The sequence below is a fragment of the Lemur catta genome, chromosome 12 (genome assembly GCF_020740605.2).
Source record: "Lemur catta isolate mLemCat1 chromosome 12, mLemCat1.pri, whole genome shotgun sequence".
Taxonomy (NCBI): Eukaryota; Metazoa; Chordata; class Mammalia; order Primates; family Lemuridae; genus Lemur; species Lemur catta.
The window spans coordinates 40,384,322-40,410,318 of record NC_059139.1 but is presented as its reverse complement, the minus strand read 5'-3'; the positions used below and the strand labels follow the sequence as shown (position 1 = coordinate 40,410,318).

The following is a 25,997-nucleotide window of genomic DNA, read 5'->3' as shown; positions in this document are numbered from 1 at the left end:
ATTGATATTTTACCCCTAATTTAGGGAACATGCCTATTTTCAGAAAACTGCACATGCCACCTAAAAGTTAAAACCAGAATAGATGACATATCTGTAGAGCCTTAAAAATAAGTTATCCCAAACACTAACCCAGAGTAGCAGTTTTATTCCCCCTGAACAAACAATTGCTTTTGCAATTTAGCAAAAGCTCTGGCAGATTCTTAGCTGATGGCAGCAAGAGAAAGCCCTATTATGATTCTCTAAACTCTTTCTCACAAAACACAAAATCTCTTACTTTTTTGATCTGTCAAGAAAGTAAAAGTATACCATTCCATATTCTACCCAGTGTATGAAATTATTTGATGGAAAAAAATTATTTTGATTATTTTGCTCCAAGAGGAAATTTGGTGCCCTCTGGTGTTGGAAAACAAGATGATTCATTTTACCTTTACAATTTAGCACTTTAGAGAGGGTCATAAAAGCACAGAATTTAAGAGCTGAATATCATATCCCAGTACAGCACAGATATGTAATTACTTTTTAGTGGAAAGTTTTGGTCATGGATTATTAAATATTCAATTTTTATTCTGATGGAGTAGAAAAGCATTATTAAAAAATGGAGCCTCTCATATAAAACAATACTTGTCTATATGATCTGTTGGAGATTTTCCCTTTAAAATTTTATGAGGAGCACAAAGGTGAATCATCTGAGATTTTGCAGCAAAGTAATGAATGAAAAGAGCATGACATTATTAGGGTAGTATGATTTACAACCAATTCTTCAATGTTTTATAAAATAGTGGAGATATATAAAATGGAACAAAACAGAACATCTGTGATAATACCATCCAGCTTAAGAAATAAAACATAACCAATACAGTTGGAGGCCTCTATACAGCACTCCAGATCACATTCCTCTTCCCTTTCATAGGTAACCACTCTCTTAAGTTTGGCATTTAAATGAATTTTAAATACACTTTTCAGTTTTCTGTACTTTCTCTAACACTGTTATACTGTTTATAAAATCAAAAATTAAAATACTTGGTGCAAAAGAAATCTCAAGTGATAATTACAGTTGATATACTGAGCCAAGCAGAGGATTCCAGGCACCTTCCTAGTTTGGGGGCAAATGGAAGCTGATATTTTGAGGTCTCCACATGGGAGAAAAAGGACTAGGGCTTGGCTCTTAGCATGGGATAAGTTTTAAGGAGATTTGACCAGAACAATGAGCGAGGCACTGCCAAAAGTGACTGTGGTTTTAAAAATGGGACAGTGAGGCAGAAAAACAGGTGGGCAGTGTTTATCTTGGATGATGTGGTAAATAAGCCAAGAGTGGAGGTTTAGAATAAAAACCAGACAGTCTTCAGTGCACAAGGACAAAAGAGCTGAAGGCATCGCCTAGTTCTATTAATCAAACACAGCTAGCGCTAACCTCACACCTATATAGTGAGTTTTCTGTATGTATCACTCTGAGGACTCCGGGACTAGCTCACCGATAATTCTGATTTTTCCCTTCCCCAAACAAGTCGGCCTTACACAAAACTTTAGTGTCTTAGTCTGTTTATGCTGCTATAATAGAATCTGGGACTGGGTAATTTATAGAGAACAAAAATGTATTTTCTCATGGTTTTGGAGGCTGGAAATCTAAGATCAAGTTGCCAGCATTTGGTCTGGTGAGGGCCATCTTGCTGTGTCCTCACATGGCAGAAGGTGGGAGGGCAAGACGGCAAGCTAGCCAAATGCTGCCTGAAGCCTGTTTTATAAGGGCCTTAATCCCATAAATGAGGAAGAAGCACTCAAGGCCTCATCACCTTTTACAGGCCCCATCTCTGAATACTATCACATAGGCAGTACCAGAATTTTGGAGGGGACACATTCAAACCTTAGTACTTACAAAACAGAACATGCATCTCTACTGTTCTCCTACCTCCCAGTTGCCTTTCTCCAGCACTCCCCCACCACCCCAGCACCTGAGGAGGTCAGGGCTCCTTTCTAGCTGTCCAAAGCCTGCTCTCCTGAGAGCTTCCCTATGCTCAGTGACCTAAGAGCTCATGTAAATCAGGTAATACAAGTAAAACACCTCCTATTGTACCTAGAACACAGTAAAGCTCATTAAAAGTTAACTGCTGCTGTCATCGCTCCCTTCCTCCCCTTAGTGCCTAATCGAAATTCTCCTTTTCTAAGTATCAGGCTAAGAAAAGAAAAGCTATCTGAATATACTAAATGTTACTTGGACACAGATATTTATACGATCTTTTACTAAGTGCAAGGAGCTATATTAGGTGTTGGAAAGTACAGGATCAAAATATCTTGTCCCCCTAAGTATGGCTCTTTATCTAATTCCTTCTCTGTCTGGCAACCATGGAGGTCAGCTGCCTTTCCCTCTGTAACATCCATCAGAATTAATTTTCTCTGCTCTTGTTAATAAATGTTTTGCCAAGGACTTTATCAACTTGCATCTAAACCTCTCCTCATTCCTTTCTGTTGACCTCTCTTCCTTCTGATAGTTCTCAACAACCCTGGATACACATTGGAATCACTTAAGAATTTAAAAAGAGAGACACACACACATTCTGCCCAGCCTAGGCCAACTGAAGCATAATCTGAGAGAACCCAGAGCACTGGGATATTTTAAAATTCCTAAGGGGACTTGTAGCCAGGTTTAAGAATGACTATTTGCTTTTATCTACAAATCATTTGTCATGCCTAAAGCATCAGATACATCATTTATTTGTTCAATTCATCTACTGAGTAACAATTTACTGAGCTCAGTGGGCCATGTGTAGTGCCACTCACAACTCCTCAGCAGCTCCACAGCATCCTCAGAGTCAAATGTAAATTTCTGACCACTGCATCATAATTCTTCATCAGCTGATCATCTTCCCCCTTTTCTGTCATCAATTTTCCCACTTCTGCACAGTCTTCCCACCTTCTCCCAATCAAACTTGCTCCTTTGTGACTGCTCTAGAATTTTGAGTTGCATTTCAAGGTCTTGGCCAAAGCAATCCCATATTAAGTAAACTGTTGGCCAAAATTCTCTGTGATATTGGATTTTTGCAAATACCCAAGAAAATGGTGACTGAAATTGATATGTGTCTTTCCCATTCACTCAAAGGTCTCTGAGGGGAGGGGTGATATTTCATTCATTGTTGTGTCCTCAATACTTAGCACTGTTTCTGGCAAACAGTAAACTACTAAATGATCATAAGTTAAATGAAGAAAACAGTATTAAGAATAAAAGTATATGATAGTAAAATATTTTCTGAACCATCAAAGAAAGATAAAAATGGGAGGATTTTCATTCTTGAAAGGTTATAGAATAATGGTTAAGAGCAGAAACATTGGAACCTAGATCTATTATCAAATACTAGGTTTGCAGGTGTAGGGAAGTTATTTAACCTCTCTGAGCCTCAGTTTCTCCATCTATAAAATGGAGACAGTAATAGAAATTATCTCATAAAATTGTGTCAGGATTATATGAAATAAAGTGCTCAGAACGTTAAGGTGAGGTAGGTAGAATAATGACTCCCCAAAGATGTCTACATCCTAATCCTATCCTAGAACCTGTGAATATGTTACTATACATGGCAAATGGGACTTTGCAGCTTTAAGTTAAGGACTTGAGATGGGGAGATCATTTTGGATTATCCAGATGAACCCAATGTAATCCCAGGGGCCCCCTAAGAGGGTCAGAGAGAAGATGTGATGAAAGACAACAGGGGTTGGAGTGATGCTATTGCTGGAAGGGTGTCACAAGCCAAGAAATGAGGACAGACTTTAGAAGCTGGAAAAAGCAAGGAACATATTTTTCCCTAGAGCCTCTAGAAGGAATGCAACCCAGCCAACACCTTGATTTTGGTCCCACAAGGCCCATTTTTAGACTTATGACCTCCAGAACTATAAGACAATAAAGCTGTTATTTTAAGCAACTATGTTTGTGGTACTTTGTTACAGCAGCAATAGAAAACTATGTAATATAAGGAATATATAAGTATAACTATTATTATTTTTCCTCTCTGTTACAAAACATTCCTGAGTTAACATCAACAGTGATAAGTCGCATTGATAGTATATATTCTTGTAATGTGATGAGAATGGCATTTTATCTCTGTGGTCTTCCTCCCAAAAATCCACATGCAGATAAGAGTTAATATATGAGTCCTGTCTTTACTTACAAGGCTGGCCCTTGGCTGGCACCAGGAACTTGAATTTTTGGAGGGCTCCTACCATCCTAATTGACAAAAGTGGTTCACTGTGCCTAAACTTTTTGTACAATGTGGTTTATGCCAAACACTAGCACTTTCCTTCTGGGAGTCTGGAATTTTGGTATATGCCAGAAAGAGGGTGCCTACACGACCATCCCCCAATAAAAACCTTAGGCACTAAGTCTATAATGAGCTTCCCTGGTACACATCATTTCACCTTTGTAGTCTGAACTTATTGCTGGGGAATTAAACAATTCTATGTAACCTCAAAGGGAAAAGACTCTTAGAAGCTTGTACCTGATTTCCTCCACATTTTGCCCCATGCACCTTTTCCTTTTGCTGATGATGGTTTGTATCCTTTTGCTGTAATGAAGCATAGCTGGGAGTGTGACTATATGCTAATTTCTATGAGTCCTCTTAGTGAAGCATCAAACATGGGGGTGGTTTGGGGAACCCATGACAGAACCCATAACTCTAATTTAATCAGGGGAAACCATCAGACAAATCCCAGGTGAGGGACAGCTCACAAGATACCTAACCAGTGACCTCAAAACTGTCAAGGTCATCCCCAAACAAGGATAGTCTGAGAAATTGTCACAGTCAAGAGGAATCTAATAAAACATGACACCTAAATGTAATGTGTGATCCCAGATGAGATACTGGAACAAAAAAGTGAACATTAGGTAAAAACTAAGGAAATCTAAATAAAGTATACACTGAGAATAATAACGTATCAATATTGGTTCATTAATTGTGACAAATGTACCACATTAAAGGAAGAAATTAATAGCAGGAAAGACTGGGTGTGGGGCACATGGGAACTCTCTGTACTACCTTCACACCTTTTCTATAAATCTAAAACTATCCTAAAATAAAAAATACTTATTTTTAAAAATTCCTGAATAATAGTCATTGGAGACTCAGAAGGGGGAGGGAGGATGGGAAGAAGTTGAGGAATGAGAAATTACTTAATGGATACAATGTACACTATTCAAGGTGATGGTTACACCAAAAGTCCACATTTCACCACTACACAATATATCTATGTAACAAAACTGCACTTGTATCCCCCTCAAATTTATAAAATAAAAAGATTAAAAAAAACCCCAAAAATTTCTGAGGACCTATTAATATTATGTACAAAGTACTGTGCTAAGCATAAGAAAATTTAGATCTATGTAATTACTTAAGGTAAAGGCATTATCAATTCTATATAACTTTGCTCAACACCTACTCATTTATCTATATTTTAAAATTAATCAAAATGGCAGGAAGGAAATTTAAGGCAAATTAAGATATTTAGTCATGTTTACTTAAACTGACTGCATATTTTTATATCATCCTACTAAATGGTGACTTCCTGTAAGGTAGAGGGAAACTAGAAGTATTAGCTAATAGAGCAAGCCCTAGATATTTTTGCATTTATAAAATGAAGAGTGGCAAGCTTATGCTGAAATAGTAATCTGACACAAGGTAGAGTAAGCAATAAATACTGATGATCATGATGTTCTTTCAATCTATTATCTTCTTTCCTAAATGACCATTTCATGATTAAGTTTCTGTGTTTACTAAAACCATAAAAGATCTGTATTCTCTAATTAAAATATTCACATTAGAGAAGCTTTTCATTGCAATAAGCCATTAATTTTCTGCTTGAGGAAGAGGAGAATGAATGGGGAATTCTTTAATATTTGAATTCATATTAGAATTCTGAAGTACAAACAACCAAATATGTATCTTGAGTATGATTTGTATAAGATTTGAAGATGATGAATCAAGTGATAAAAGATTAAATGGACTTTTTTAAAAACTGAAAATTTCAAAATAATCCCCATGTACAAATCAATAAAAATGAAACTTAGTGCCTTGGCAGAAGATAAATCTTTTCTAGATAAACCTGAATGTACAGGTCTTTAATATAATTCATTGGCCTATATTCTCCCCAGTGCCTAAATCACACCCTTTTAATAATACAAATCGCCTCAACTCATTTAGCTCGCTGAAAATAATATAATAGAATTATTGTAGATAATTCAGTGATTTGTTACAAACAATAATATATGGTCAATTATTTCAAATTTTCATGCACAATACTCCACAGAAACCTAAGGCAAACTCTTTTCACAATTTTTTCCTGTGGCCTTTTTTAAAGAGACTTTTTCTTTTATTCATATTCAATCGGTCCAAGGTTAAGAAATGCAAACACAGCAGATTGAAACATTGTTTAAATAGAATTATTTAGAAATATTATGCAATTATACTAGTGGTGTCTTTATTTTCTCTCAATTCAGAGGAGAAAATATTTTTCCCAGGATTAAATTTTTTATTAATTTCCTCAAAATGCTGATATTTTAGCCTTTTCATGATTATACTAACACCTTCAACAAACTAGTTGGACCAAATGAAGTCTCAGTGGAAATTAGAAAAGTTTGAACTGAATTAAAATATAAATATAACACAATAAAATTTATAGTATATAGCTAATGCACTAATTAAAGGGAAATTTATGGCATTAAATGCTTAGATGAGAAAAAAGAAAGATTTCACATATAAATTTCTATCATAAAAAGTTAGGAAAGGAGTGAAAAATAAACTGAAAACAAAGGAAGTAAATAATGAAGATATAAGTAGATATCAATGACTATACAAACAGTAAAACAATAGAGAAAAACAGGTGAAACCAAAAAGTGTTTCTTTGAACAGATCTGTAAAATTTATAAACCTCTATCAACTAAAATAAAAAGAGAGAAGACATAAATTGCCATTATCAGGATTGAAATGAGGATATCATTACAGACCCAACAGACATTAAAAGACTAATAAATAATGAATACTATGAACACAATGCTACACACGTAATTTTTACAACTTCCTTGAAAACCACAAACTGCCAAAACTTACCTCATGTAAAATAGATAACCTAAATTGTCCTATAATTATTAAAGAAATTACATTCATAGTTAAATCCCTGCCAACAAAGAAATCTCCAGGCTCAGGTAGTTTCACTGCCAAATATTTAAGTAAAAATAATATTAATTCTCCACAATATTTTTCAGAAAATAGAGGGGAAAGAACTCATTTTATAAGGCCAGCAATACTGTAGTACCAAAACCAGACAAATACAGTACAAAAATAGAGAATATTTCAGACCAATAGCCTTCATAGACAGAGGCAAAAAAAAAAAAAATCCTCAAAAAGTATTATCAAATAGTATTCAGCAATACATAGAAAGAATAATAAAAAACCTTAATAAAAAGAAAGACACTATATTTATGGATTTGAGAAATCAATATAAAGATTTTAATTCTCTCCAAGTTAATTCACAGGTTTAATATAATTCCAGCCAAAATCCCCAAAATATATTTCTATAACTATAAGCAGGCTGATTTTAAATTTCATATAAAAAGTCAAAGGAACTAAAATATCTAAAACAATTTTGAAATAAAAACCAATAAAATCAGAGTATTTTTTTGACTTGCTATAAATCTACGATAAGAAGGAAAAATGCTACTAACTAGAGGACAGACATAAAGATAAACTGAACAAAACAGAGAGCCCACACATACACAGTCAGTTGATTTTTGACAAATCTGCAAAAGCATTTCAATGGAGAAAGGACAGTGTTAACAATAATTGGTGCTGGAAAAATTGAGCATCCGTATGCAAAATGATGGACCTTGACTTAAACCTCACACCTTATCTTAAAAAATTAATTCAAAATGAATCATAATTCTCAATGTAAAACTAAAACCTATAAAACTTTTAGAAAAAAACCCACAGAAGAATATCTTCATAACCTAGGATGAGTCAGCGTCCTTAGATATGCCATCTAAAGCACAATCCATTAAAAAAATTTGAGAAATTGGACATAATCAAAATTAAACATGTTCACTCTGCAGGAAAAAAATGTTAAGAGAATAAAACAACAAGCTACAGACTGAGAAAACTACTTAAAAATTACATATTCAATGAAGGACTTGTATCCAAAATGTATAAGGAACTCTCAAAACTCAATGGGAAGAAAATAACCCAATTAAAGAGTGAACAAAAGATTTGAATAGACACTTCACTAGAGAATATATACAAATGAATAAAAAGCCCATGAAAAATGTTCAACATCATTACGGAAATGCAAATTAAAATGATAATGTGATCCTGCTGCATACTTATTTGAATGACTAAAATAAAAAATATTGAGAACACCAGGTGCCTGCTTTCAAGGATGCACAGCAAATGGAACTCTCATACATTGCTGCTTGGAATGCAAAATGGTACAGCCATTCTAGAAAACAATTTGACAGTTTCTCATATAGTTAAATATACACTTACCATTTGATTCAGCAATCCCATTCCTGGGTATTTACCCTAGAGAAATAAAAATTTAGGTTCACACAAAAATACATATATGAACATTTACAACAGTTCTATTCATAATTGCCAAACCTGAAACAATCCACCTGTCATTCAAAAGTGCTAAATGGATAGACTGTGGTTCATTCACACAATGGGATAATACTGAGCAATAAAAAAGAACAAACTACAGATATATGCAACAACTTAGATGAAACTCATAGGCCATTTTCGTGAGTAAAAGAAGCCCATCTCAAAAGGTTACATACTATATGAGTCTATTTTTAATAATATTGTATTAATTTTTTATAACATTAACAAAAAGATAAAACAAAAGTAATGGAGAACAGATCAATGGTTTTTAGGGATCGGGGATGGGATAAAGATGTGATTATAAAGGTATGTAGCACAAGGGAGTTTTGAGAGTGACAAAACTGTTCTGCATCCCCACGGTGGCGGTCATGACATAAACCTGTAACATGTTTAAATCAGAGATCTGTATGCTAAGGATGAATCAATTTTATTGCATGATAATTTAAAAAAATAAAAATAAAACACAAAACAATTATGCTGGATAAAAAACCCAGTAGGTCTGCTGGTTAAATGCAGCTGAGTGCTATGTCTTTCTCCAAAATAGATACTCAATTAACATTTGCTGAACAAAAACACTGAAAATTGGCTGTAGTTTCTGCTTTATAGCAATCTCATCTACATCCCTAAGATTCAAAAACTTAAATAACTTTTTGTAGTACCATTAACACTTTCTATCATGGTATATATATATATATATATGTATATATATATATATATATATGTTAATATCATTGAAAGATGTCTAGCTTACAGGAAAATGCATTAAAAATATCAAGTGAAAGTCAGAAATCCAGATTTCTCAACCTATTATTTTAAACCTTTTAATTATCACTAATAATTATAACTTTTATTTAACATTTTATGTACTGTATGTTTATCTACCTCATTAAAAAAGGGCAGGATCCGTATTGAAGTCATTACCCAAAGGCACAGTATCCCAAACAAGCATTTGATAAATGTTTATAGAATTAATCTTTAGTAAACATGGAATGAGTCACATAACTACACCATTAATTTATTTCAGACATTAACTCATTCTAGGATTTGTCTTTTTGCTTGAATTAGCAAGACAGACTTTTAAAAATTATGATTATTCTTTCTGGCTCTAACCATGGTATGTACTCACATCACTAACTCACAAAATTTCTAAGCTGCTCTATCTACTCCTAAATTTTCTTTGCTAAAGAGACATTGGGAATTTGTTTGCCTGTAGCTATTGTGCAACCAATCAAACCTATTAGGATCCATATCATTCCCTACACTGATCTGTGACAACAGGTTTGACTAAGAATTATTAATTCTGATCAATTGGCTAAGCAGATTGGTTAAATCACATGTAAATGAATGAAAATAACTTCATCTATACAAAAGTAAAAAACCCTTAACCTTACACTTAAACTATATATTAAATACAATAGAGTATTCCCATGCTGGAAAATGATTAATAATATAGTTGAGGTTTTCTAAAATACCTAGCCCGAGAATTAAACATATTTTTAAAATCATGAAGATGTCATCTACATATTATAGTACAAAAGAAGTATAATTTTCACACTTCTTTAAAATTTCTATTTGCTAGAGAATTAATTATTTTAGAGCCCTTCACATTGCATTAATCATTTTATGGTATTAGTTCTGAATATTCATTTAACATATGATCACCTCCAATTTATCTAGATATAAGTGAAATTCTCAATAAAAATTCTGAATTTTACAGCTTCAATAAGTTAAACTATGAAGTATATTATATTGATGCTAAAATATATTCACTTTTTATATTCTATAATATATATTTTGATTTATTACACCATCACTTGCAAATAAACCAAACTGGAATGTTCTTGTTAGCAATCAGTCAAAAATATGAGCAATTATCTATAATTATAATTACACTATGTAAAAGATGAAAAAACACCTAATTTGACTGAAGCAGTCAATGCAGTGATTTTATTTTATTGAGTCTACAACTAGGATCATAAGCCATGTGTTCACTTAGCTTTTTAAAAGAATAACTATTATATGAAGTTGCAGCTTTTTATATTTTAGTTCTAAGGATATTGTTAATATTCAACACACTGATTAACAAAGACTACTATCTATAATGAATAAGCAACTAATAATGGCAATTTGCAAAAAAGATTTACCCAGAAATATACAAGTCCTCAAACTTCCAAATTTTCACAAGTGTCTCATCCATTGGTTTAACTGGTTTCCACAGCACCTAACACTTATTGTTCAGTCCCTTCACACATCCCACTCTGGAACACATATTCATGGGAACTGATGTGGTTCAAATCATAGAGAAGCACACTCTCCTACAAAATTACAGTAAGGGCAAATTGCCCTTTAGATAATTTTCACAATTCAGCACAGTTAATCTGGATCATGTGGACACATAATTAAATAAGCTCCTTAAAAATATTTATTTAAGCTAAATGTGATGAAAAGTGAATACATTTGTCACCTGATTGAATTTAGAGAAACATTTTTTCCAATTTAACCTGAAATAAAATCACTGCAAAACAATTCTAACACGTAATAAATTTAAATGTATGTGACAAACAATCCAGTCTCAATAACATAAGATTAATATTCCTCTAAAATATTAGAATTGGGAAAACTACATAAAGGCTTTTTCTAAACATGTATGAAGCACAGAGACAGGGTTATACATGTCAATTACAATAGGGCTGCATGCTTACTAAATGTACTTAAAAAGAGCATTTCAAATATTATTAAAACCTAGTTTTTGTAATACAGGTATTGAAAGTTAGCTCCACTCCCCAAATCCCAATATTTATAAAACAGAATTTTTAGTAAACTCTTTTTTTAAAAAAAATTACCTGTTTCTGTAGCCATCTTTCATGCCTTCGTTGTTTCTTTCTTAGATTCTTCAATTTGCTCCTTTCTTTCTTATTGAGCCTCTGATTAATGTTGCCCAATGAAAAACTGGCCGAGTGCAGGAAGTCCAGAGGGGAGAGGTGCTCTTCTTCCTCCGAGGCCTCCAGCATGCTCCTGCCAGCCGAGGGCAGGTCCATCAGGAAAGCGAGGTTGTTAGTACTAGCATGGTCAGAGTACACTGAAGAAGCTTCTAGACCACACTGAAATTCTCCTCCTCTTTGTGTCTGGGTCTCGTGGGGGGCCACTGAAAATCTTTGCAGCAGCATATGAGGATCAAAACTGGATGGATTCTGAAAGGAACATCTATTTTTACTAGATTGTAAAGGCAAGCCAGAAAGGTCAATAGGCTGTGTTTCATTTAGCCTGGAATAGGCAGTAGTCTTACTATGGATTTCATATAAGGTGGGTAATAAAGTCAGTTTTTCACTGATGTTCAGATCCAAACTATGTGATTTTCTATGAAAAGCTCTTGTAGTGCATCTGCCAGTCACAAGCTGGGGAACAAAAAGCTGATACTTTGGTTCTGGTTCTTTGAAGAGCAGTTTTTCATTCTTCATCTCAAAATATGTTGATCGCACCTCCAGGCACAGTGCTTCTGTTAATCTTCCAGGGTCATTATTATTTTGGGCCATGTTTAAAAGCCTATGATTTCTGTTTTTGGAGCCACCACCTGTCAGCAGAGTTTTCTTGTCACAACCTGACTGAACTCTAGGATGTGACAAGTATTTCAGTGATGGTCTCATTAGTCTGTCTGCCTGTGCTGGCTGATAATCGGTCCGGCTCTTGGAGAGATGTACAGCTGCAAGCTGGCCACAGGAACATTTTGGAGTGCTGACAAAATTAAAGCCCCCTAAACGGGCCCCACAGAAAGGGCAATTCAGTTTTCCAACTGTCCACTGGGCCTACAGGTAATAAAGGAAAATAAAGACAATGCTTTCATTGTGAAGTAACCAAAGAGAATGTGAGTTAAAAAAAAAAAAAAAAGCCTACCACATTAAAGTTTTTATGCCACAGAAAGGGCTAGCTTCCTGTTTTCCGATTAGTAGAGAGAACAGCAAATGGAAACAAGCCTTCCAATAAATAGAGATAAGCAGCACCAAAGTTCTAGAATGATAACATATTGCAAATCATGTCCATCCAAATAAAACTCCTAAGAATTATAAAAGAGGGTCTCTTAAACAATCGGTTGAATATAGATACAGTGTGAACTAATGAAAAGCAAAATACACTATGTAACCAGGAAGCAAATTAGTGTACAGAGCTTAATTTGCAAGTAAAATCTCACAGAAAAGTGTCTGTTTTGATACACTTCTTGCATACCAAGCACTGTGGGAGGGAACTTTACTCAACCAAAAGAATAAAGCTCTTCCTGGCTTTTTACATACAACCAAAAGATATTGATTGCACACAACAAATAGTGTATTTTCTATATTCAGAATGAAAATTAATAATGAACTGGCTTCAAATTACCTTTTCAACAGAGATACGGACACATCTGCAGTGTGCTAATACATTTTGTAAAGTTCAGGACACTTAGAAGCCATGCCCTGGCATTTTCCCAGGAAATTGTTGCAGTGTGAGAATGGATGCAAGGGATATCTATCAAATGTTAATTTTTTTTAACAAAAAAGCTACTCAGTGGAAAGATGTAATTATATTTTTCTAAAACCATGTTACTTATACTTTTCTAAGACAAGTGTTTTGAACTGTGAGAAATAACTATGCCATATTATTAATAAAGTGAGGTCTTGCTGTTATTTCATTAAGAGTCCTTTAAAGTGTAGTATTTTCATTTTGATTATACCAATAAGTCATTGATTACTCAGTTTATATGTGTGTATATATGTATATGTGTATGGCTATTAATGATACATACGGGATATTTCATTTACTCAACAGGTACTAATACAGGTGCTGAGGACATAGTAATGAACAAAATATAAAAATCCCTGACTTCATGAAGCTTATATTCTGGTGGAAGTGGAGAGTTAGGCAATTAACAAGGTAAGTAAGCTATTGTGTATGTGTATATGTGTATATGTATAATAATATATATTTACTTATGTCACATATATGCTTATGTACATTTATGAGTAATGTAAATTACTTATAGTATGAATGTATCTATAAAAGATAAATAGGTATATAAGACAGAAGGGAGAAAAGTGCAAAGAGGTGGGGGCAGCTCATAGGTTAGCTAAGCAATGCATTCAAGAAAAATAACTCTAAAATGAGGAAAAAAACATTCTGAAGGTTGTATTAATAAATTCCCAATTTTACTCAGAAACTTACTTTTTGTATTAAGCAGTTTATCCATTCTGGAAGGGCTTCTACATTCATGTGCCACACATGACAAATATTTTGAGCACCATCTGGATCACATTTATCCTGTTAAATAAAAATCAGTGATATTTATAATTACCAGTTCAGAATTTATTTCACAAATTTCATACTTAAAACTCAAAAATACAAATGCACTTTTAGCTAGAAAGCAGATATACACTGCCCTCCTTTCCTCACTCTCACAATCAAAAACAAACCCACAAAGAAAACAAAAAAAAAAAATGTTTTTCCGGGAATAGATACCTGTGACTTAAAACAAAACAGAACCCTCTCCATTTCACCGAGCTTATCAAATGAAGTTTAAAATTTAGCAGTAAGTTCCTGAATGGACAAATCCAGCACTGCCTTTTTTTTTTTCCCTGTGTGTGAGACAAAATAGTGCCATTCATGGCAGCTTTCCCCAGCCTTCAATCTCTGATTCTATCTAAATTATACTAATGACAGAATAAAGAAGTTGCTATATTCTCTATAAAGATGCTAGATAAATGATGGGGGAGATAGGGGACAGGAATGATGGAGTTGAGGACACATTACCCCAAAATATGCCACCTTGGCATACTGAAAAACAGCAGAAGCAAGAAGGTCTTTTCTCTACCCTTACCCCCGTGCCCCTTGCCCTTTTCCCCTGAAGTAGGTCAAAAACTTATGAAGGATTTTCTGACCCCCCCTAAAGTAAGTCATAAGAGACCTACTGTGAGAGGTGCCTTCCCCTATACCAGGAATAAAGGTATCTTCAAAACTGCAGTTGCAGCAGGCCCTCTAAATAAGTCTACCAATCCATCTGATACACTGAGCAGGAGCATGTATACTTCAGTGCAGGTCTGTACATGGATAAGCATATGACAGACTAATAGATCTTTTGAAAAGTAAATCTTCAATTTTAGCATGAGAAGAGAAACTTTAAGTTACAATCTGTGTCCCACTGGTTTAGCAGCAAGAAAACTGCACGAATACAAGCAAACACCCTTAGATTCTTTTTCTTAAACCCATGACATAATACAAATATTAATAGTTGTTATCAGATTTGCCCCCTAAAGGGAGAAATGCTGGCATTATTTAGTCATTGGTAATCCCAAGACTTCAAACTTTAATTATTCTAAGAAATCTGAGGATGCCAATTTCTACAGACAGTTTGAGAGAGAATAGCAACACTGTGGTAAGTGCAAGGTTTTCTTTTGATTAGCACTAATAAATATAACCTAGATAAAGATCAAGAGCTCTGTAAAGGGCCACCTGAGAAGAGAATTTCCCAAAATGTGGTCCCTACAGCAATAATATCAGAGGTACTGAAAGTTTGTAGTAGAGGCTCAAATACTCTAAATGAGCCTCTACTATGATTCTTACATACATTAACGTTAAGAATCTAGACATTTTTTTAGAATCTAATTTTGTGCACTTTTGGTCATCTGCCTTTTCCAACACTTTAAGTTCTTTTTTCTTTTTATTTCAGCACATTATGAGGGTACAGAGGGAAAGAATCTGTAGCCATTTAATTTAAAAATATATATATATGTTTAAATGATTCTAAATGCTTTATGTTGCTCCAGATTTTACATATTTCTGTACTTCATGTTAATATTTTTAGTATTATCATGTTCATAAATATATTCTTCCAGGGAAAAAATATTTTCCAAATAATTTTATTTTCTATATGTCCAAAGAATTAAAATATAATTACATTTTCTTTATGCTTATGACACATGACCCTGGTTTTCATCCTGGAAATAATCTTTTATCTCCTGAAAATCTCTAATCTAAATGGTAGAATGATTTTTTTTGTTTTAATTCCCAGGTCTAATACTGGTAGTTGGTAACTTCCACGGAACATGCACTTAAGTCTTCTTTGTACCCTCAGGTCATGAGACAGTGCCTGAAATATAATAGGTACTTAATAAATGCTGGGTGATTGAAAGATGCGTATTCTGTATAAAATTTTATATTTTTCACTGTAGTCTTTATACTTTACCTTCCTAAGCCCCTTTAATTTTTAAAGTATTTTCTTCTAAATATTGAAGACCACCAAAAATGTACACTGATAGCAGTGTGTTTGTTTTTACTTTCTGCACTGTTAGAAAATTTTCATTTAAAAATCTGAATTCTCAACAATTTGTACCAATATGAGTCAAGACCCATTGTAAAAAATTTAAATGACTATACAAATCTATTTTTAAAAGAACATTAGAAAGTTATTGGAAATGACTCAATAAAGAGTATACCTTTACTTTAATACTGTGCTTCAGAAACAAAATAAAGGTATGGAAAAAGTTTATGAAACATAGAATTAATCTTTTGAAGAATCAATATCATACATATCAGCTCCTTCCTTTAGGAACTGACAGTTATGCAGATTAGTATAACTCCAATTAATTCTTTTTTTTTTTTTTTTGAGACAGAGTCTCACTTTGTTGCCCTGGCTAGAGTGAGTGCCGTGGTGTCAGCCTAGCTCACAGCAACCTCAAACTCCTGGGCTCAAGCGATCCTCCTGCCTCAGCATCCCAGAGTGCTAGGATTACAGGCGTGAGCCACTGTGCCCGGCCTCCAATTAATTCTTAAAAAGGCTCTTATAGAGAATACAAACTGGAATTGACAAAGTCACTTTTTCATTATTAGATCTAGGATTTTTTCTGACTTTTTAAGATTCTGTCTATAAAGAAAGGAAGGAAGGAAAAAATTTCTACATTGGTAGAAAGAATAAGAGATTATTTATGTCAAGGTAAGTTAATGGCAATCAACCTATCAATATTTATTGATTGATTACTATATATGCAGTGTTAACCACAGAAAGCAAGTAAAGAGACATGCTTGTTAATACACCAGGGACTGTGGTGGGTACCTTACGTTTATTATTTCATATGCACATTTCATTATTTCATTTATGTAACACTGATCACAACACTATCCACTATAAATTCTTAAAGTGCTTTATGAATATGCCTATGATAATAAACACTGGAGTCACAGTTGTAGGTGGATGAAAGAAGTTTTATAATGTACTTTCTCTTCTTATTTTTACTAAGTAACAAACATTTACATTGTGCTTACTATGCCTCAGGCACTGTTTGAAGAGTTTTTACTATCTTACAGATATGGAAACTGAAACAAGAGAAATTAAGTAACTTGTCAAGGTCACACAGTAAGTAGCTATGCAAGGATTTCCATCCAGGCAGTCTTGCTTCAAAATTCAGGGCCCTAGCCAATAAGCTTCCACTGTTACTTCTTATACCCCCAAAATACTATAAAATTTTTAAGATAATAAACTTTCTAACATCTCTAGCATGAGTATGTTTTAAGGTATGACATTGCTATTCTTCCCTAAGCTTACAAAAAAGCAAAACTAAAACTGAGGCAACAACTTACTATTAAATTAACCAAAAATAATACACTCATGTGGGGAGAGGTAGGTTTAGAAAAAAAATCCCAAAGCTGATTCTGCAACTTGATGCCTCATCCCAACCTTCTTTATTTGAGAACTATTAATATGAAGCAAGCACACATTTTTCTTTAAATAGTTAAAAGTTAAAGCATACTTTCATGCCAATAAAAAAACAGAGGAAAATAAGTTACAGCAATTTATACAGGGGAGTGTAGCATAAAAGCCTGGGTTGATTGTACAGTATTCTGTTTCCTTTTCTGAAAACACCTATATAGACCTCAGGCAAAAAAAAAAAAAAAAAAGACAACCATGATAGAATGCCAACTACTTCATCTATCTCACACCTACATTTCCATACACACATGCTTAGAAAAATAAATATATGTGTAATATCTGTGATATTTATTTACAATATAATTTTACAGGTAAAAAAAGCACATATCAAATATTATATTTAAGTTTCTAAGTCTTAGTTGCTTAATTTTAAAATATCATATGCATATGATAAAACAAGTTTTAATGGGCATATTTTAAGATGAATGATGAAACTGGAAGCAACTTTTTTTGAAGAATTTAAACCTTTTAAAGTATTGGCACAACAGGTTATCTCCCTGGGGCAAATTAAACTAAAAATTAGAAACAATTGTTTTAGTAGGATTAAAAAACTTTACTATTAATAGATAGTTTTTCATATCTCAAATTTATCACATGGGGAAAGGAGAAACAAAAAGAGGAAAAAGTAACTAACAGCCAATTTCACATACTGCTGTCAGAAAAAGGTTGACAAAATAATGTTTGTAAATGAAATAATTTGTTCAAGCAGCAGAGGGAGCTAATGTATTGCTATTTTGTTTCTTACTGAAAGGCAGGAAACGTTTTCATCATTTAATTTAAAATTACAAATTTAATGCATTTTTTTCATATTATCTTTAATATTTGTGATTAAGTAGAACAGGTTAAGTGTAAAAAGTTGATGAACAATATTATTATATAATATTTTGAAAGACATTTAATGCTTGGCATTTCCAACGTAAGCAATACAATTCCCTTAGCTAATTCTTTAAAAGTGAGCCAACTAGATTATTTAATTACTGCAGATATAAACACCACAGGGAAAAGATTATATAACCAAAACATCATTTAGATTAACATTATTAATTAAATGTTTAATGTGTTGCAAATGTAAACAAACCAAAATTTAACCTGGTTTTTCGGTACTTCAGTGGTAAAAACTTTTCTAAATCAAAAAGTCACAATGAATAGAAAAAAATGGAAAGCTTCACTTAAGAGCAAACAAGCTCCCTGTATCAATTCTTGCTGCCTTTCTAATTCACTCTTCACACTATTGCCAAAGTGATCTTTTTAAAATTCAGAGACTATGTCACTCCCTTTCATTGACTTTCCAGCTCCTAAGATAAAGATTAAAGTCTTTTTATTTTTTAATTGTTTTAATTTTTATTTATTTTTTTTTCAGGATATTATGAAGGTACAAACATTTTGGTTACATTTTATGCCTTTGCCTCACCCAAGTGAGGATTAGAGGCATGCCCTTCCTCCCTACAATGCTCACCAAGTCCATTATTCCATTAGTTGTGAGTTTACCACTCCCTCCCCGCCCCAACACCCTAATCCCTGGAGAATATTACTACCATGTGAGCACCATAGTGTTGATCAGTTAGTGCCAATTTAATGGTGAGTGCATGTGGAGCCTATTCTTCCAATCTTGTGATACCTCACTTCGGATAATAGGCTCAAGCTCAATCCAGGAAAATATAAGAGGTGCTAGATCACTGTCCTTTCTTATAATTGAGTAATATTCCATTGTATACATATACCAAATTTTAATAATCCACTCATGAATTGACGGGCACTTGGGTTGTTTCCACATCCTTGCAATAGTGAATTGTGCTACCATAGACATTCAGGTGCAGATGTCTTTAATTATAGAATATTTTTTGCTCTTTTGGGTAGATGCCTAATAGTGCTATTGCTGGATCAAACGGTATTTCTATTTCTAGTTCTTTGAGGTATCTCCATATTCTTTTCCATAGAGGTTGCACCAATTTGCAGTCCCACCAGCACTGTAAGAGTGTTCCTGTCTCTCCACATCCTCACCAGCATTTGTTGTTTTGGGATTTTTTGATAGAGGCCAATCTCACTGGGGTTAGGTGATATCTCATTGTAGTTTTGATTTGCACTTCTCTAATGATTAGAGATGTTGAGCATTTTTTTATGTTTGCTGGCCACTATTCTGTCTTCTTTTGAAAAGTTTCTGTTCATTTCCTTTAAGATCAAAGTCTTTAATTTGACTATGAGACCATAAATGATCTGATCAATACCTATTCTAACCCCAAATCTTGCCAAACTCCCTCTTGATCTCTGAACTCCACACACCAATCTCTTTTAGCTCTGTGAATCCATCACAACTACTTTAAACATGGTGGTTCTGAAGCTTGAAATGTTCTTCCTCCCACACTGCCCTCACTTAGCCATCATATCTCCACACAAGTTGGTCCCTTAGGAAAGTCTTCTCCTTAGAGCTAGGTCCAGCATCCTATCTATATCCTAACTCTTATGGCTCCATATACTTTTCTTTCTTGCCACTTATACAGCTAATAATTTATACTTATATAATTGTCCAATATCTAATATTTACATGATTGGTCAATGTAAATATTAAATTCTTAATTTAATACTAAACTATCAATATTATATAATAATATAATGCATTTGTAATTATAATACATTAATAATTATGATAAATTATATTAACATTAAATTGTAAATCCTTAAACTTCACAAGGACTGACCATCTCTTTTCTGCATATCTTTGCATTTCCAGTGTCTATTATAGGACCTGTGGTGTCTTAGTCTGTTTGCGCTGCCAAAACAAAATGCCATAGACTCTGAATGACTTAAACAACAGAAATTTATTTTCGCACAGTTCTAGAGGCTGAAAGTCCAAGATCAGGGTGCCAGCATGTTTGGGTTCTGATAAGGGTACTCTTCCTAGCTTGCAGATAGATGGCCACCTTCTCACTGTCCTCACATGCTCTGTCTCTTCTCTCCCTCTCTTCTTATAGGACCACATTCCTATTGATTAGGGCCGCATCCTTATGACTTCATTTAACCTTAATCAACTCCTAATGACCCTCCAGATTATCTCCAGATACAGTCACACTCTGCCTTCAAAATATGCATTTGGGGGGCACACAATTCAGTCCACAGCACAGCATGTGGCAAGACTAAGTATGGAATAAATATATGCTGATACTGAGAAAAGAGAACCCAAAATATTACAAATGTAATAAGCAGATATATGATTTACTTCAATATTATAGCTATGATAGGAAAGATACCACCAGAATAATGAAGCCAGAGAGAAAACAAGCAAATTATCTAACCAAAAAAGGTGAAGGAGGAGGTATATATTAATATTAATTCAATAATAAATTCAACATTCATCAATCCTATTCATGGCAGTGATGGCCTGATGTAAGATGAAACAGTTCACAGCCCAGCTGAGTGAAAAAACTCAACAACAACCCAATAATTAAGTAACCCAATAATTAAAGTACTCTATAGTAAGTGTTAGATCATTCCTCAGTTCTCAATTTCATCAACCCACTAGAATTTGGTACCTGTCCCTACAGCTCTCACAGCTACAATCAATGCTGACCAATGATCTCTTTGCTAAAACCAATGCACACTTTTAACTCTCATTCAGTCTTTACATATGGCTATACAATTTGTATGCCAACTCAGCACAAATCGAGGAGCACCTTTCACAGACTAGCACCCTGGAGAATTGTACAGTGCACAACATGTACGTTGAAGGCAGTGTCTGGTGGTCTTCCCTTGTAGATATCCCTACAACATTCAACACTATTAATGTCCGAATGACATGTCTAAAACTGTAATAAAATTAAGAACACCACTCTCCACCAGAGATTGCACAAATGGAGACTCTATTATTTTATTTTTACATTTTTAGGGTTTTTGTTATTTTGCTTTTGGTTCTTGCCCATATTTCAAGGCAAGGTAGAAGTCCCCTTTGCTCCCTGTGGATATTGCAGATTGTCTCAAAACTACATTCTAAGTTTCCTGTTCTCATGCCTTCCTGTGTGCCAGTGGCTGGAAAACTAAAGCTCAAATGTCCTACATTCCCTTACAGCTCAAGTTTCACACCACCTTAGCTTCAACAAAGCTGATGTACCTGCTCAATATTACGAAAGCAGAAGTGATGACTATATTCATGCTTTTTCGTGTAGCATGCTTGCTTTTGGAGGTATTTGGTTATTCTGCAGCAAAGATCACAGCAATTCTAGTTTCCAGTTCCTAGTTTTGTAAGGGCTGGGAGACTGTGTGAGAATTCCATTTCCTGACAGTGGTTAGTGGTCCTAGAGCCAATGGATATGGATGTTGTTTCCCCAGTTTCCTGATACTCTATGTTGTTCTGAGGGCCATTTCATGTCGGCATGTGCAAGACAGGAGATAAACCTCAGTGCTTGCTTGCGTGAAAGAACCTAAAGAGGAACTTAGGTTAAAACCTCAGTATAAAGGTGAATGAGAAATAAACCTGGTGCTAAGAAAAACACACAAGGATACTTGCCTATCACAACTTTGGGGTTTAGTAGAAGAAATGGAAAAAAAAATCTTCCCCTCACATTATAGATGAATTTCTTTTTAAAAAAGTACAAAACATGAAGAAAAGAATTAATAAATTCATCATCTACATTATAATATGACTTCTATTCATCAAAAGATACCACAAATGTGAAATATAAGTTATGTAAACTGGGAAAAATATTTTCAATACAATAAGCAATAAAGGTTTAATATTTAGACTACTTAAAAAACCTCCAAAAATCAAAATGAAACAACCTAATAGAAACATGGACAAGAAAAAAAGACATTTCACAGAAAACACAAATGGTCTTTGAGAATGAGATGTTAAATATTGGTGAAATGTGGAATCACAGCAATGCTCAACAACTGCTGGTAAGACTGTCCTTTGAAAACAGCTTAGCATTGTCCAATAAAGTTGAACATGCACATACCCTGGGATGCTGCAACTCCACTTCTAGTAATATCCTCCCTCCCATATATGTGAAGATACTTACAAGAAAGCTCATAGCAGCACTGTTTATAAGAGCAAAACAACTAGATGCAACTCAAACGTCTATCAATAGCAGAATGCATTACAAAGTGTTATATATTAATATACTGGATTATACAAAAGTAAAAATAAAGTAAAACTATACTTAAACATGGTGATATTGAGTAAAAGCAGCAATTCCCAGAACAACACCTACCTACAGTGTGATTTCACTTACTGAAAGTTCAAAAAAAGGACACATTTTATACATATATATTTAAACTGTATAGTTACTTTAATAGGGAACATATTTAGACAATCTTATAGGTGATAAATTTAGCATCCTTTTAGGTTCCAATAATTTGTTTTACGGTATCCTTTAATTAAAAGATCCTTTCATGTTCATTTTTTAATATTTTTATGAAGTTTATAAATTTATAAAATCTAAAACATGTTTTTATAAGGAGGATTAAAGAAAAGCAAATACCAATATATTCACTACCCAGATTAAGAAATATAATATTAACATTACTAATTTTAGAAGCCTCCCTCAGTCAGAGTCACTGCATCCGTCTAGACTTAACCATAATATTGAATTATTCCTTTGTCTTTTTTTAATAGTTTTTAGTATATATTTTATTTTACATATTTTAGTGTACATATGTAATTTTATCCATAATTTATATAAAGTTATATATACTTTTAATATAAATTATATGTAAAATTAAAACTTTCATAAAATAGTTTTAATAGTTTACATATCTTATTATGTATGTATTAATGCACATAGATTTTATTTTATATATAAATCTATACAGATAGAAATCAGATTGGTGGTTGCCCGAAGAAGGGAGCAGGACGAATGGGCATGAGGAAACTTTATGGGGTAAGGGAAATGTTTCAAAACTGTATTGTGGTGGTAGTTGCACAACTAAAAATCATTAAATCGTATTCTTACAATCAGTGACTTTTATGGTCTACAAATTATACTTAAAAAGCTGTAAAAAAAAATACACACACACACACACACACACACACAGACATACACATATCTGTTCACACATTACCTCTTCCAGGCAGCCTTCTGTGACCAGCCCAGGTAGAAGTTTGTTTCATTCCTCAGTATTCATCAACTCAGGCTACACTCACTGGCATATTTTCAAATTAGAGCTCCTAGAGGGCTGGAATGTGTGTTTTCGATTCTATATCACTCTTTACTATCCATCCCAATACATCCTAGAGCAGTACTTCAACTGTTCTTGCTTATTAAATATTTGTTTAATGAATGAAAAAGTGGGAGTTCTCTAGGTAGATAAAAGGATCAGCCACTTTACTAAGACGTGAAATTGCATGATATCTTCAGGGAGGACCAAAAGGCAGCAGACAGAGTATGGATGTTAAGAGCACTGGCTCTGTAGCCTCACTGCCCAGTCCAATCACAGCTGCACTGCTTAGTAGCAGTGTGAACTTGGGCAAAGTACTTATCCTACTGTGTCTCAGTTTCCTTATCTGTGAAATGGAGATGATAGATTGCCTTCTTCAAGGAGTTACTATAAAGGATAAATAACATAAATAAAACATTTAAAATAGTGCCTAACCAATAAAGCACACGACATCAACATCATTAGTCACCAAGGAAATACAAATTAAAACTAGTGATATACCACTATACATCTATCAGAATAGCTAAAATTACAAAGACTGAAAACGTAAGTGTTGGCAAAGATGTACAGCAATTGAAATTCTCATACGTTGCTACTGGAAGTGAATATTTACCTTGGAAAACTACTAGCAGTTTCTGACAATATTAAACTACACCAAGTGTGGTGGCTCACGCCTGTAATCCTAGCACTTTGGAAGGCCAAGACAGGAGGATCACCTGAGCCCAGGAGTTCGAAACCAGCCTAGGCAATAGTGAGACCCCTATTTCCGTAAAAAATATGAACAAAAAAATTAGCTGGGCATGGTGATGCAGACCTGCAGTTCCAGCTACTCAGGAGGCTGAGGCAAGAGGATCGCTTGAGACCAAAGGTTCAAGGCTGCAATAAGATACAACGACATCACTGCATTCTAGCCTAGGCAACAGACTGAGATCCTGTCTCAAAAAAAAAAAAAAAAAATTAAACTACACCTACCCCTATGATCCAAAATATTCACTCCTATGTATATATCAAAAAGAAATAATAAAACATAACCACAGAAAGACTTTCACAAAAATTTTGATAGCAGTTTTGTTCATGACTTAAGACTGGAATGAGTACAAATATCCATCAGCAGAAAAAACTCAACATAATTGTGGTATATTGATAAATGGCACACTGCTCAATAATGAAAAGAACTGCTGATACATGCAAAACATAAATGAATCTCTAAATCTTTATGCTGAGGAAAATAAGTCAGGCACAAAAGAGTGTTATATTATTCCATTTGAAAGAAGGCAAAGTAAATTCAAAACTAGGCTTTGGTGATAGACATCAGTACAGCAGTTGGCTTTTGAGAGGGAGAACACTGCCTGGAAAAAGGCAAGACAGAAATTTCTAGGGCGATGCAAATGTATGTCTTGATTTGAGTCACAGCAGGTAGAATTTATCAAGTTGTATACTTAATTTTTTTTACTCTATGTACATTATATCCAATAAAATACTCTTAGCATGAAAAGTTTGGGGATTTTTCCCAATTAAAATGTTATATCAAGTTATTACAAAGTGTCTGGTATGTGGTAAATATCCATTCAAAATTATCTACCATTATCAATCCAGGTTGGCTAATTTGTTAGCGTGGAGAGGAATAATAATGATCAAGTATGGCCAAAAAAAAAAAAAAAAAAGTATGGCTGTGGCAAAAAAAAAAAAAAAAAAAAAGGCTGAGTGTCTCTCAAAGAAAGGGAAGATTGAGAAGATTAGGTACTTCTGTTTTTGTTGTTTTAAAAATATTTATTTTTATCAGGATGAACAAACATTGTTAAATATTATTCAGGTTTTCCTATGGGTTACTTTTATATTATATGTGAACTTTCTCTTCTCTCCTAAGCCCATATTGAATATTTAAAAATTATATATATGTGTGTGTATATATATATATAAAACAGCTTTTCCAATTCCAGCTAGGATCCTGAATTGTGCAGTGATCATTAAGGTACACTCATGATAGGGGTAAAATATAATGACTACTATCTTCAACTTATGTCTATGATATTGCACTTAGAAATTTGAGGTCATGTTAATATTAGCAGCTAAAGGTATAATTAATTGTAACCGTGGAAGGTGGGATGTCTTCTGAATACCACTTTGGAAAGTTTTAAATGAGTCAGGTAAAATGAGGTAAAAGCTTAATCAGCCATAGAGCAGGAAGTATGCACATGTATGGGTGTACCCACAGCATTTCTATACTAGGAAATTGTTTCAAGACTGGAGTTAGCAATACTCACCTCAATCACTTGATTTTCAAGATGTTCCATGAAACAACCAGAACTTGCTATACATTTTCTACATTTCCAACAACGAAGAATACTTATTTCCTCTTGATTATGATTTTTAGTTATCGATTCTTTACTTCTTTTCATCTGTGGGAACATTAATGCATTTTTAAAAGGTTAAACTGTCAGATAAACTTGCTCTTCTAAATCCTTTGCACAGAATTAGCTACAAATGGAGCA

The 25,997-nt window shown here is 33.8% G+C and overlaps 1 protein-coding gene across 2 annotated transcripts in view; it reads right to left on the bottom strand.

Annotated features, from left to right (window-relative positions):
- RNF180 (ring finger protein 180) overlaps positions 1–25,997 on the bottom strand; it is a 135,195-nt gene that overhangs the window by 77,199 nt on the left and 31,999 nt on the right. The window contains exons 1-4 of one of the 2 annotated variants that reach the window (XM_045566071.1): positions 25,770–25,904; positions 13,821–13,916; positions 11,471–12,430; positions 8,514–8,549 (exon numbers count right to left, since the gene is read on the bottom strand). In XM_045566071.1, coding sequence (XP_045422027.1) covers positions 8,514–8,549; positions 11,471–12,430; positions 13,821–13,916; positions 25,770–25,904 — 1,227 coding nt within the window. Of the gene's footprint in view, positions 1–8,489; positions 8,550–11,470; positions 12,431–13,820; positions 13,917–25,769; positions 25,905–25,997 lie in introns of those variants that run through there. The other variant, XM_045566072.1, reaches the window with a different exon arrangement.